The sequence below is a fragment of the Syngnathus scovelli genome, chromosome 20 (genome assembly GCF_024217435.2).
Source record: "Syngnathus scovelli strain Florida chromosome 20, RoL_Ssco_1.2, whole genome shotgun sequence".
Taxonomy (NCBI): Eukaryota; Metazoa; Chordata; class Actinopteri; order Syngnathiformes; family Syngnathidae; genus Syngnathus; species Syngnathus scovelli.
This window is the reverse complement of record NC_090866.1, coordinates 7,655,678-7,669,595: the sequence shown is the minus strand read 5'-3', so window position 1 is coordinate 7,669,595 and position 13,918 is coordinate 7,655,678. Positions and strand designations below refer to the sequence as shown.

The 13,918-nt window shown below is 43.9% G+C and overlaps 1 protein-coding gene across 3 annotated transcripts in view; it reads right to left on the bottom strand.

Annotated features, from left to right (window-relative positions):
• Nucleotides 1-11,778: 11,778 nt before the first annotated feature.
• cdc42bpab (CDC42 binding protein kinase alpha (DMPK-like) b) overlaps nucleotides 11,779-13,918 on the bottom strand; it is a 41,051-nt gene continuing 38,911 nt past the window's right edge. For all 3 annotated transcript variants that reach the window (XM_049757147.2, XM_049757150.2, XM_049757151.2), the window contains one exon: nucleotides 11,779-13,718. In XM_049757147.2, the coding sequence (XP_049613104.1) occupies nucleotides 13,587-13,718 (132 nt within the window). In that variant the 3' untranslated portion in view covers nucleotides 11,779-13,586. The remainder of the gene's footprint in view (nucleotides 13,719-13,918) is intronic.

The following is a 13,918-nucleotide window of genomic DNA, read 5'->3' as shown; positions in this document are numbered from 1 at the left end:
CCACCACCCACCACCCCGAGCCTCCCCGCCTGCATGCAGACTGCCTGCAAACAAACCAGACACAGTGCATCAATGCTCGTGTGTCCACGCACGTATTTGAGCTGCTCTACCTGCTGGATTTGCCCACACACAAAAAATACCAGCGGACCTTAAATCTGGTGGATTATGCGGTCTTGGACTTATCCCATTCCTTAGGCAGCTTGAAACACTGAGACGCTTTGTCTGGATCCGCAGGTTGAAACTTTAACTCAAGAGAATCAACGTTTTCTTTACTTTCCAGCTCGGACACATCCTAGTTTGCATGTTGGCTGAATGTCAGTAAACACAAAATATTCGGAAAAATCTTTTTCTGTACACAAACAACTAGTGTGAGCTCAATTGCGTAACATCTGCGCATATTCCTTTTCTTGGTTGTGTTGTCATCTAATTACTATTTTATTCTGAAATCCTTTACATCCTGTGTTTACTTGCGGTAGGCCAAACAACACGCCCGGACACGCTATGACATGTCACGAGGCTTGAAATAAAAATCAAATGAACTCAGACAAAAAGGGGTCACCAATATGGTGCCCGTGGGTAATTAGTCCCTCCTCTAATGGGCACAAATTTAAATCCAAACGACTTAAAAACACCCTAAAAGGAGATTGGAATCTGTGATATTCTGCAGATATTTATTTGGACCCCCACCACCCCTACCCAATAAAATTCAATATAATAGCTTTGTTGAAGCATACCAGGAACTTTGAGGCCAGTCACAACATCAAACAGCTCGAGCATTTACGCAAGACTATTTCTGGCTCAATTTCACAAAAGAATTATGAACTGCTGAGTTATTATGAACAACATGTACATGTAGATGGTGACTAGCTTGTGAACCAGAAGATTTAAAGTATTTATCTTAATGTAATGGAATGCAAGCAAAATGGATTAACAGACAGTGAATGCATTTTTTCAGAAAACATTATGCAGCAAATAAGAATTTTGTTAGTCAAATCCTTTATGCCATAAAATTATAATCTGCACTTTTTTTATTTTTACTTAATAAAAAAGTTCTATTTATCTACATTTATCAGGATTATTTCAAGACAGTCAGTGATTACTTTTGCTGTTCAGAAAAGGCCTAAAAAAAGGGGGGGGGGGGGGCATAGTGGCATTCTAGTAGCCTCTTGTGGTAAGAGTGTGTATTACAACTTGACGTCAACTGTTTATTCAGTGCACATTGAATTCAATAATGAATTTGTATCCACATATACGTAGCAAGTGACAACCTTTATTTCCATCAACTAGCTGATGACTGTAGGTGTTGATGTCAATGATTACGTTTCAATTATTACAGCACTGCTGGAGACGAGTGTAATTGCATTATCAGCGGCTGAGATGGAGAAAGAGTCCTTGCGTGGGGTGAAATGTATTATGTACATATTGGTGTGCTCTATTTGGCAATATTTCGGTCCGTGTTACTTTTGGTCATTGGAAATAACGCAGGTATTGGAAGTGGAAAAACGACTGGTTAATTGATTTTCATACATACAGTTTGATTTGATCGTTTGTTGAATTGCACGACTAAGTCTAATAACTGCTTGATTTTCCAATTTTACTTGTGCAAGTGAAATAAAATATAGCACGCGACACCGAAGGCATTTCACTAACTGGCCAGCAGACGGCACCAGAGTGGGTCTGAGGACGATATTCGGTTTAGGTTGCCAATTCACTTTATTTTGTGGGATGAAATTGAAGCAATAATTTCCAGGGTGCGCCGAAGCAGTCATCGTGACGCGTCGCTCAACAAGCAGTTGAAGCCATTGTATTCCTTTGTTCAGACAAATTGAGCAGGTATTAACAAACTTTTCTGACAGTTTCGCAGTAGTGATGTGCATTCCAGTTCTAACTGAGTGCCAAAAGTCCCAATGATCGTGAGCAGCAGGGGGGGCCCCATTTCAACCCCTTACACTGAGTGCCAAGCAGGGAAGAAATGGGTACCATTGTTATAGTCACTGGTATGACTCGGCAGGGGTTTGAACCCACAACCTCCCAATCTCAGGGCGGACACTCTCCTCTTAGGCCACTGAGCTGGTAAACACTTGTATCGTACTATAACACTTATAGTCGTTTTTAAATAACGTGTATACCTATATACGCCTAAATATTGTTATCCAATACATCTACTGCAATTTCACATTAGATTGCTGGTTTGAAATTTGCTTTTAATATTATTATTTTTAATAAACATTTATGTTAAAACTTGTCTGGCGTCTTATTCCTTGTTTTTATATTCGCCAATTAAAACATAAAAATTAGACATTTGGTGAACTGCTTTATAAGACAATATGTGTAGGTACACTACACGAGGTTAAAAAAAAAAGAGAAAAAATAAATAAAGGGTTAATTGCACAACAAAAGCATTTCCTCGCACCTGGGATCGAACCAAGCTCTTGCCGTGCAAGAGCCCGAGTCACTAACCAGTCGGCTATTTCGACCGACAATCTATAATTGCTTGCACTGTTTTGTACTAGTGATGTGCATTCCAGTTCTCAAGTGAACTGACTCTTTAGAATCGGTTCACTCAAAATATTTGTTCAAAAGAATCGTTCACCAAATCGTTCGCTACACTTTCTTATTTATTTATTTTATTATTTGTTTTACCTCGTGTAGTGTACCAAAATGTCCCATAATTATCTGCCTAAATAATTGTGACTAATTTAAAACTATTCTACTTGTTAATACCTACAAAATAACATATTCTAACCCGAGATTGCATTGACCTAATTTTCACATAGTCCTTGTTTACATTTTGCATTTGACACTGACAGCTGTCAAGTGCCACGTTAGGGCTCTTCTTGTGTAAGTTTTATTTGTTATGGGTTTTCTTTTGTAAGTTTAACTTTGGGTACTTCGAAAGTGTCATTTTAAATTGTACTTTGCTAGGTGTTCGTGTAGTTTTGTGATGACATCTGCTGTGAATAAAACCATACATGTTCCAAACGGAACGAGCGAGGCTCCCATAGGGTTGTGGTTAGTGCACTGGTCTCTCATTCCAGCGACCCTGGTTCAAATCTCAGTGGGACCAAAACATTTTTATCATTTACAACACAGTTGCTCGTTTGCTGTCCCATATAACCATACACTTCCTTTGAGCTCGGATTAGAGCTAGGGTTAGAGCTAGGGCTAGTGTTAGACCTAGGGTTAGAACTAGGGTTAGACCTAGGGTTAGAGCTAGGGTTAGAGCTAGTGTTAGGGTTAGAGTTAGAGCTAGGGTTAGAGCTAGAGTTAGAGCTAGAGTTAGAGCTAGGGTTGGGGTTAGAGCTAGTGATAGGGTTAGAGTTAGAGCAAGGGTTAGCGCTAGGGTTAGAATCAGGGTTAGAGTTAGGGTTAGAGCTAGGGTTAGGGTTAGGGTTAGAGCTAGAGTTAGGGTTAGGGCTAGGGTTAGCGCTAGTGTTAAAGTTAGAGCTAGAGCTAGGGTTAGGGCTACAGCTAGGGTTAGGGTTAGAGCTAGAGCTAGGGTTAGAGTTAGGGGTAGAGCTAGGGTTAGGGTTAGGGTTAGGGTTAGGGTTAGTGCTAGTGCTAGAGCTAGAGCTAGGGTTAGGGTTAGAGCTAGAGCTACAGCTAGGGTTAGGGTTAGGGTTAGGACTAGAGCTAGGGCTAGAGCTAGGGCTAGGCCTAGAGCTAGAGTTAGGGTTAGGGTTAGGGTTAGAGTTAGAGCTAGAGCTAGAGCTAGGGTTAGGGTTAGGGTTAGGGTTAGAGCCAGAGCCAGAGCCAGAGCTAGGGTTAGGGTTAGGGTTAGGGTTAGAGCTAGAGCTAGAGCTAGAGCTAGGGCTAGAGCTAGGGTTAGGGTTAGGGTTAGGGTTAGAGCTAGAGCTAGAGCTAGGGTTAGGGTTAGGGTTAGAGCTAGAGCTAGGGCTAGGGTTAGGGTTAGGTTTAGAGCTAGGGTTAGAGCTAGAGCTAGGGTTAGGGTTAGAGCTAGGGTTAGGGTTAGAGCTAGAGCTAGGGTTAGGGTTAGGGTTAGAGCTAGAGCTAGACCTAGTGCTAGAGCTAGAGCTAGAGCTAGGGTTAGGATTAGGGTTAGGGTTAGGGTTAGGTTTAGCGGTAGGGTTAGAGCTAGGGTTAGAGCTAGAGCTAGGGTTAGGGTTAGAGCTAGGGTTAGGGTTAGAGCTAGAGCTAGAGCTAGAGCTAGGGTTAGGGTTAGGGTTAGGGTTAGAGCTAGAGCTAGAGCTAGGGTTAGGGTTAGGGTTAGGGTTAGAGCTAGGGTTAGGGTTAGGGTTAGGGTTACAAATAGAGCTAGAGCTAGGCTTAGTCTTAGGGTTAGGGTTAGAGTTAGAGCTAGAGCTAGAGCTAAGGTTAGGGTTAGGGTTAGAGCTAGGGTTAGGGTTAGAGCTAGAGTTAGGGTTAGGGCTAGGGTTAGAGCTAGTGTTAAAGTTAGAGCTAGAGCTAGGGTTAGGGTTAGGGCTACAGCTAAGGTTAGGGTTAGAGCTAGAGCTAGAGCTAGGGTTAGAGTTAGGGGTAGAGCTAGTGTTAGGGTTAGAGCTAGAGCTAGGGTTAGGGTTAGAGCTAGGGCTACAGCTAGGGTTAGGGTTAGGGTTAGGACGAGAGCTAGGGCTAGAGCTAGGGCTAGAGCTAGAGTTAGGGTTAGGGTTAGGGTTAGAGTTAGAGCTAGAGCTAGAGCTAGGGTTAGGGTTAGGGTTAGAGCCAGAGCCAGAGCTAGGGTTAGGGTTAGGGTTAGGGTTAGGGTTAGAGCTAGAGCTAGAGCTAGGGTTAGGGTTAGAGCTAGGGCTAGAGTTAGGGTTAGGTTTAGAGCTAGGGTTAGAGCTAGAGTTAGGGTTACAAATAGAGCTAGAGCTAGGCTTAGTCTTAGGGTTAGGGTTAGGGTTAGAGTTAGAGCTAGAGCTAAGGTTAGGGTTAGGGTTAGAGCCAGAGCCAGAGCTAGGGTTAGGCTTAGGGTTAGTGCTAGAGCTAGAGCTAGGGCTAGAGCTAGAGCTAGGGTTAGGGTTAGGTTTAGAGCTAGGGTTAGAGCTAGAGTTAGAGTTAGTGCTAGAGCTAGGGTTAGGGTTAGGGTTAGGGTTAGGGTTAGAGCTAGGGTTAGGGTTAGGGTTAGGGTTACAAATAGAGCTAGAGCTAGGCTTAGTCTTAGGGTTAGGGTTAGAGTTAGAGCTAGAGCTAGAGCTAAGGTTAGGGTTAGGGTTAGAGCTAGGGTTAGGGTTAGAGCTAGAGCTAGGGTTAGGGTTAGGGTTAGAGCTAGAGCTAGAGCTAGAGCTAGAGCTAGGGTTAGGGTTAGAGCTAGAGCTAAAACTAGACCTACAGCTAGAGCTAGAGCTAGAGCTAGGGTCAGGGTTAGGGTTAGGGTTAGGTTTAGAGCTAGGGTTAGAGCTAGAGCTAGGGTTAGGGTTATAGCTAGGGTTAGGGTTAGAGCTAGAGCTAGGGTTAGGGTTAGGGTTAGGTTTAGAGCTAGGGTTAGAGCTAGAGCTAGAGCTAGGGTTAGGGTTATAGCTAGGGTTAGGGTTAGAGCTAGAGCTAGAGCTAGAGCTAGGGTTAGGGTTAGGGTTAGGGTTAGAGCTAGAGCTAGGGTTAGGGTTAGGACTAGAGCTAGGGCTAGAGCTAGGGCTAGGGTTAGAGCTAGGGCTTGAGCACGAGTTAGGGTTACAAATAGAGCTAGAGCTAGGCTTAGTCTTAGGGTTAGGGTTAGGGTTAGAGCTAGAGCTAAGGTTAGGGTTAGGGTTAGAGCCAGAGCCAGAGCTAGGGTTAGGCTTAGGGTTAGTGCTAGAGCTAGAGCTAGGGCTAGAGCTAGAGCTAGGGTTAGGGTTAGGTTTAGAGCTAGGGTTAGAGCTAGAGTTAGTGCTAGAGCTAGGGTTAGGGTTAGAGCCAGAGCCAGAGCTAGGGTTAGGGTTAGGGTTAGAGCTAGAGCTAGAGCTAGAGCTAGAGCTAGAGCTAGAGCTAGAGCTAGAGCTAGAGCTAGGGTTAGGGTTAGAGCTAGAGCCAGCGCTAGGGTTAGAACTAGAGCTAGGGTTAGGGTTAGGTTTAGAGCTAGGGTTAGAGCTAGAGCTAGGGTTAGGGTTAGAGCTAGGGTTAGGGTTAGGGTTAGAGCTAGAGTTAGGGTTAGGGTTAGGGTTAGAGGGTTAGGGTTAGGGTTAGGGTTAGGGTTAGGGTTAGAGCCAGAGCTAGCGCTAGAGCTAGAGCTAGGGTTAGGACTAGAGCTAGAGTTAGGGTTAGAAATAGAGCTAGAGCTAGAGCTAGGGTTAGGGTTAGGGTTAGAGTTAGAGTTAGAGTTAGAGTTAGAGCTAGAGCTAGGGTTAGGGTTAGAGTTAGAGCCAGAGCTAGGGTTAGGGTTAGGGTCAGAGCTAGAGCTAGTTTTAGAACTAGGGCTAGAGCTAGGGCTCTAGCACTAGCACTAGCTCTAACCCTAACCCTAACCCTAACCCTAACCCTAGCTCTAGCCCTAGCTCTAACTCTAGCTCTAGCTCTAACCCTAACTCTCGCTCTGGCTCTAACCCTAACCCTAAACCTAACCCTAACCCTAGCTCTTGCTCTAACTCTAACCCTAACCCAACCCTAGCTCTAGCTCTATTTCTAAACCTAACTCTAGCTCTAGCCCTAGCCCTAGCTCTAGCTCTAACCCTAGCTCTAGCCCTAGCTCTAGTCCTAACCCTAACCCTAGCTCTAGCGCTAGCTCTAGCTCTAACCCTAACCTTAACCCTAGCTCTAGCCCTAGCTCTAACCCTAACCCTAACCCTAACCCTAACTCTAACCCTAGCTCTAACCCTAACCCTAGCCCTAGCTCTAACCCTAACCCTAGCTCTAGCTCTAACCCTAACCCTAGCTCTAAACCTAACTCTAACCCTAGCTCTAGCTCTAACCCTAACCCAAACCCTAACCCTAACCCTAACCCTAACCCTAACCCTAACCCTAGCTCTAGCTCTAGCCCTAGTTCTAAATCTAGCTCTAGCTCTAACCCTAACCCTAACCCTAACCCTAACCCTAACCCTAGCTCTAGCTCTAGCTCTAGATCTAGATCTAGCTGTAACCCTAACCCTAGCTCTAACCCTAACCCTAACCCTAGCTCTAGCTCTAGCTCTAACCCTAGCTCTAAACCTAACCCTAACCCTAGCTCTAGCTCTATTTCTAACCCTAACTCTAGCTCTAGTCCTAACCCTAACCCTAGCTCTAGCCCTAGCTCTAGCTCTAGCTCTAGCTCTAGCTCTAGCTCTAACCCTAACCCTAACCCTAGCTCTAGCTCTAACCCTAACCCTAGCTCTAACCCTAACCCTAGCTCTAACCCTAACCCTAACCCTAGCTCTGGCTCTGGCTCTAACCCTAACCCTAACCCTAACCCTAACCCTAGCTCTAGCTCTAGCTCTACCTCTAGCTTTAGCTCTAGCTCTAGCTCTAGCTCTAGCTCTAACCCTAGCTCTAGCTCTAGCTCTAGCTCTAACCCTAACCCTAACCCTAGCTCTAGCTCTAGCGCTAACCCTAGCTCTAACCCTAACCCTAACCCTAGCTCTAGCTCTAACCCTAGCTCTAGCCCTAGCTCTATTTCTAACCCTAACTCTAGCTCTAGCCCTAGCTCTAACCCTAGCCCTAGCTCTAGCTCTAGTCCTAACCCTAACCCTAGCTCTAGCTCTAGCTCTAGCTCTAGCTCTAGCTCTAACCCTAACCCTAACCCTAACCCTAACCCTAACCCTAGCTCTAGATCTAGCTCTAGCTCTAACCCTAACCCTAGCTCTAACACTAACCCTAACCCTAGCTCTAACTCTAACCCTGGCTCTAAACCTAACCCTAACCCTAACCCTAACCCTAGCTCTAGCTCTAGCTCTAGCTCAAGCTCTAGCTCTAACTCTAACTCTAACCCTAACCCTAGCTCTAGCTCTAGCTCTAGCTCTAGCTCTAACCCTAACCCTAACCCTAGCTCTAGCTCTAACCCTAACCCTAACCCTAACCCTAACCCTAACCCTAACCCTAACCCTAACCCTAACCCTAACCCTAGCTCTAACCCTAACCCTAACCCTAGCTCTAGCTCTAACCCTAGCTCTAAACCTAACCCTAACCCTAGCTCTAGCTCTAACCCTAACCCTAGCTCTAGCTCTAACCCTAACCCTAACCCTAACCCTAACCCTAACCCTAGCTCTAGCTCTAGCCCTAGCTCTAGCTCTAGCTCTAGCTCTAGCTCTAGCTCTAGCTCTAGCTCTAGCTCTAGCTCTAACCCTAACCCTAGCTCTGGCCCTGGCTCTAACCCTAACCCTAGCTCTAGCTCTAGCTCTAGCTCTAGCTCTAGCTCTAACTCTAACTCTAGCTCTAACCCTAGCTCTAAACCTAACCCTAACCCTAGCTCTAGCTCTAGCTCTAACCCTAAACCTAGCTCTAACCCTTAACCCTAACCATAACCCTAGCTCTAGCTCTAGCCCTAGCTCTAGCACTAACCCTAACCCTAACCCTAGCTCTGGCTCTGGCTCTGGCTCTAACCCTAACCCTAACCTTAGCTCTAGCTCTAACTCTAACCCTAACCCTAACCCTAAGACTAAGCCTAGCTCTAGCTCTATTTGTAACCCTAACTTTAGCCCTAGCCCTAGCTCTAACCCTAGCCCTAGCTTTAGCCCTAGCTCTAGTCCTAACCCTAACCCTAGCTCTAGCTCTAGCTCTAGCTCTAGCTCTAGCTCTAACCCTAACCCTAACCCTAACCCTAACCCTAACCCTAGCTCTAGCTCTAACCCTAGCGCTAAACCTAACCCTAACCCTAATCCTAACCCTAGCTCTAGCTCTAGCTCTAGCTCTAGCACTAGGTCTAGCTCTAGCTCTAACCCTAACCCTAGCTCTAGCTCTAGCTCTAGCACTAACCCTAACCCTAACCCTAGCTCTAGCTCTAACCCTAACCCTAGCTCTAACCCTAACCCTAGCTCTAGCTCTAACCCTAGCTCTAAACCTAACCCTAACCCTAGCCCTAGCTCTAGCTCTAACCCTAACCCTAGCTCTAGCTCTAACCCTAACCCTAACCCTAGCTCTAGCCCTAGCTCTAGCTCTAGCTCTAGCTCTAGCTCTAACCCTAACCCTAACCCTAACCCTAACCCTAGCTCTGGCTCTGGCTCTAACCCTAACCCTAACCCTAGCTCTAGCTCTAACTCTAACCCTAACCCTAACCCTAACTCTAGCTCTAGCCCTAGCTCTAGCCCTAGCTCTAGTCCTAACCCTAACCCTAACCCTAACCCTAGCTGTAGCTCTAGCTCTAACCCTAACCCTAGCTCTAGCTCTAGCTCTAACCCTAACCCTAGCTCTACCCCTAACTCTAACCCTAGCTCTAGCTCTAGCTCTAACCCTAACCCTAGCTGTAGCCCTAACCCTAGCTCTAGCTCTAACTTTAACACTAGCTCTAACCCTAGCCCTAACCCTAACTCTAGCTTTAACCCTAACCCTAGCTCTAACCCTAACTCTAACCCTGATTCTAACCCTAGCGCTAACCCTTGCTCTAACTCTAACCCTATCACTAGCTCTAACCCCAACCCTAGCTCTAACTCTAGCTCTAACTCTAGCTCTAACCCTAGCTCTAACTCTAACCCTAACACTAGCTCTAACCCTAGCTCTAACCCTAGGTCTAACCCTAGTTCTAACCCTAGGTCTAACACTAGCCCTAGCTCTAACCCTAGCTCTAATCCGAGCTCAAAGGAAGTGTATGGTTATATGGGACAGCAAACGAGCAACTGTGTTGTAAATGATAAAAATGTTTTGGTCCCACTGAGATTTGAACCAGGGTCGCTGGAATGAGAGACCAGTGCACTAACCACAACCCTATGGGAGCCTCGCTCGTTCCGTTTGGAACATGTATGGTTTTATTCACAGCAGATGTCATCACAAAACTACAACACACGCAAAGTACAATTTAAAATGACACTTTCGAAGTACCCAAAGTTAAACTTACAAAAGAAAACCCATAACAAATAAAACTTACACAAGAAGAGCCTTAACGTGGCACTTGACAGCTGTCAGTGTCAAATGCAAAATGTAAACAAGGACTATGTGAAAATTAGGTCAATGCAATCTCGGGTTAGAATATGTTATTTTGTAGGTATTAACAAGTAGAATAGTTTTAAATTAGTCACAATTATTTAGGCAGATAATTATGGGACATTTTGGTACACTACACGAGGTAAAACAAATAATAAAATAAATAAATAAGAAAGTGTAGCGAACGATTTGGTGAACGATTCTTTTGAACAAATATTTTGAGTGAACCGATTCTAAAGAGTCAGTTCACTTGAGAACTGGAATGCACATCACTAGTACAAAACAGTGCAAGCAATTATAGATTGCCGGTCGAAATAGCCGACTGGTTAGTGACTCGGGCTCTTGCACGGCAAGAGCTTGGTTCGATCCCAGGTGCGAGGAAATGCTTTTGTTGTGCAATTAACCCTTTATTTATTTTTTCTCTTTTTTTTTTAACCTCGTGTAGTGTACCTACACATATTGTCTTATAAAGCAGTTCACCAAATGTCTAATTTTTATGTTTTAATTGGCGAATATAAAAACAAGGAATAAGACGCCAGACAAGTTTTAACATAAATGTTTATTAAAAATAATAATATTAAAAGCAAATTTCAAACCAGCAATCTAATGTGAAATTGCAGTAGATGTATTGGATAACAATATTTAGGCGTATATAGGTATACACGTTATTTAAAAACGACTATAAGTGTTATAGTACGATACAAGTGTTTACCAGCTCAGTGGCCTAAGAGGAGAGTGTCCGCCCTGTGATTGGGAGGTTGTGGGTTCAAACCCCTGCCGAGTCATACCAGTGACTATAACAATGATACCCATTTCTTCCCTGCTTGGCACTCAGTGTAAGGGGTTGAAATGGGGCCCTCCCCTGCTGCTCACGATCATTGGGACTTTTGGCACTCAGTGAAAGGCAGGGGTGTCCAAGTCCAGTCCTCGAGGGCCGCACTCCTCCATGTTTTCCAAGTTTCCTTCGTTAAACACACCTTATTCAAATGATCCTCACGTTCTGCAGGAGCCTGATCATTGAATCAGGTGTGTTTAACGAGGGAAACTTGGAAAACATGGAGGAATGCGGCCCTCGAGGACTGGACTTGGACACCCCTGCTTTAACGCATTTTCTTCTTCGTTTTGTTTTAGGGCGAGATGGCACCAGCTTCATTGCGCATTACCGACACCTACTGGTTGAAGTCATATGAGCTGAAAAATGAATGAATCACTTTAGAAAGTGATTCGTTCACTCGTTCACTGAAAAGAAATCCGTTCTTTTGAACGAATTGGTCACTCACGAGCCAACACTAGTTGCTGCCGAAACTGTCAGAAAAGTTTGTTAATGTAAGACCTGCTCAATTTGTCTGAACAAAGGAATACAATGGCTAGCATCGATGGAGACATAATGAACACAACTAGCAGTTGAAGGTTGGCATTGTTTGATGAACGTGACATAAGTCCTGCAGGTGAATCGGAGACTGAGCGAGAAAATTAATTACATAAAACTGTACGGTTATTAAAACACAACTGTGTGCAGTCTTACTATACATAGTTATTAAAAAAAAAAGCCTTACAATACCAGATATTAAAAAAAAGCTTAACTATACATGTTTTTTTATTTAAAAAAAATATCCTTGCATGTTTATTTTTTTATTTAAAAATGTATATGGTCTTTTTAAATTAAAAAAGCCATACATGTTGTTTTTTTTTACAAAAAATTCTTCCTATCCTGGACAGTTTTTTTTTTACAAAAAAAGTAGGAGACAGATCAGTCAGACAGATTCGGCACACACACACACACACACACACACACACTCCATTTGTAACAGCCCTCCGCTTTATTGAAATACATCGGAGTCAGGTTAATATGAGTTGTCCACTGAAGTGTGGCAGCCAGTTCCATATATTTTGTTTTGACCTTACACCTTAAATATTTTTGTGCAAAAAGAATCTACATCACCTGTAGTGGGTTATCCTCAGTAAAACACCCAAACTGTTTAAAAAATAAGAGGGGGGGAAAGCAAATCCAAAGGAAAACAAACCAAAAACAAATGATTACATCTATTACATGCAAAACTGTACAAATTATTACAAAGCAATCCTAGAAAACAACCAAAGTGTATTATGATATGAAAGAGCAAAATACAGAAGGTATCATAGATAAGACCTCACTGAAATGCAAAGGCAATTGATTTATTTAAGTTTTTCTCTCCACAGCAGCCCTATAACCATATTTTTAATCCACTCCTCCAATCACCATATTGCTTCCAACCTTTTCCTGAGTTAGCCTCTTTTCTTCGGGATTGTTTTCTTTAATTTGTACAACAATGGCCAATAAAAGGTCCTCCTCACTCTGGGGTAATACATTCCACATGCCAGGCGCTTGGGAGGGGCTTTCAATCAGAATCAAATCGGCTTTTGTTAGTAACAAAAAGGAAAACACACACGTGTGGAATAGTGTTTCAAAAAAAAAAAAAAAGCTGAATGACGAGAAATGATCACGTAAAGTACTGTTTGTTTCCCTGACAACCACACTTAAGAAGTGACAATAGCATATTAGAAGCACACTGTAGTGTTGTGAATATTCACATGGTAGTGTCACATTTGAGGACACTTTGCATCCACCAGTACAAGAAATAAAATAAAATAACAGTCAGCACTATGATAAGCAGATTGGGGTTGTGAGTGGGAGGCAAGTTTATAAACAATGATCTCCCTCAGTGTTGACATTCTTTTTCTCATAAATGAGTAGATGTTCCAAACAAACATTGTTCAATACTAGCATGTTGCCTCTTTTTTTCCCACCTTTTTTTTTTTTTTTGGTTTCACACATGCACACAAACATTTTGCTGCATTAACGTCTCGTCAGTGCGTATGCGGGTTCATCCAGATTTTCACTCAAATGCAAATCAATATGTTAGGGGGGCGGGGAACAAAGTGTCATAAAATAAAACAAATTCAAATAAAAGTTTTAAAATTGACTTTGTGTGAATAAAACTCCAAATCATTCGAGAATAAAAGGAAAATAAAAGTGTAGTTCTCTATAGTATTTCCTTATCATATATTACTCTCTACTTTGAACCTATGTACATTATTGTAGTGGTTGGTCGAGGGGGGGGCAAAGTGGACCCCTTTTGATGATTGGTCCAACGGACCGAAGATGAGTGATGACGTTTTATTTTGGAAGGGAAACGGATCGTAAAGTCACTCACTTAGTGGGAAGTTTAGTGTTAGCAAAGTCTGCAGCTTGGTTGGGAACGAGGAAGGGAGGGCCGGGCGGGGGGTGTTCTTCCGGCCGCCTTGCGAAACGAATGCTTCTAATCTAAGATTGATAAATAAATTAAAATATTGTCCCCTAAAACCCCAAAAGGCTCCTATGTACAAATACAAATCTTTTTTTTTCTGTCTTTGCATCTGAATGAGGCAGAGAGGGGGGCGTGTCAGTTGATGCTGAAAAGGAGGGAGATGTTTGATTCATATACCACTTCTCCACCCAAACAGGAAGGGGAGGGGGGGGAGGGGGTCGAGAGAGGTACAGTTGTGTGGGCATGAGGGGTCGTGTGCTGTCGCTGGGCTGCCGGGCTAGTGAGGGCGCGGTGGGTTGGTTGGTCAGGCGGGCCGGCTCATGTGTCCCAGCCCGTGCGGTCAGTGCTCTCCAAGGACAACGACTTGGTCTTGTGAGGCGAGGCCGGACTCGGGGGGCTGCTGAAGGTTGAGCTGTTGGAGGCTGTCGAGTGACGAGGGGAGTCAGAATCCTGCAAAAGAAGAAAAAAAAAAAAGGGACGCCTTTACGTTGAGCTTTCATTTGTTTGGATTCCCTCTGTTGCCATGGTAACCGTACGCACATGGACGGTTACCCTAATACATGATGGCAAGAAATGGAGGATAAAAATCGACAGCAGATCATTCATTCAGATGAGACAAACACTTTTGTTCTTATTCTAGATTTCATTGA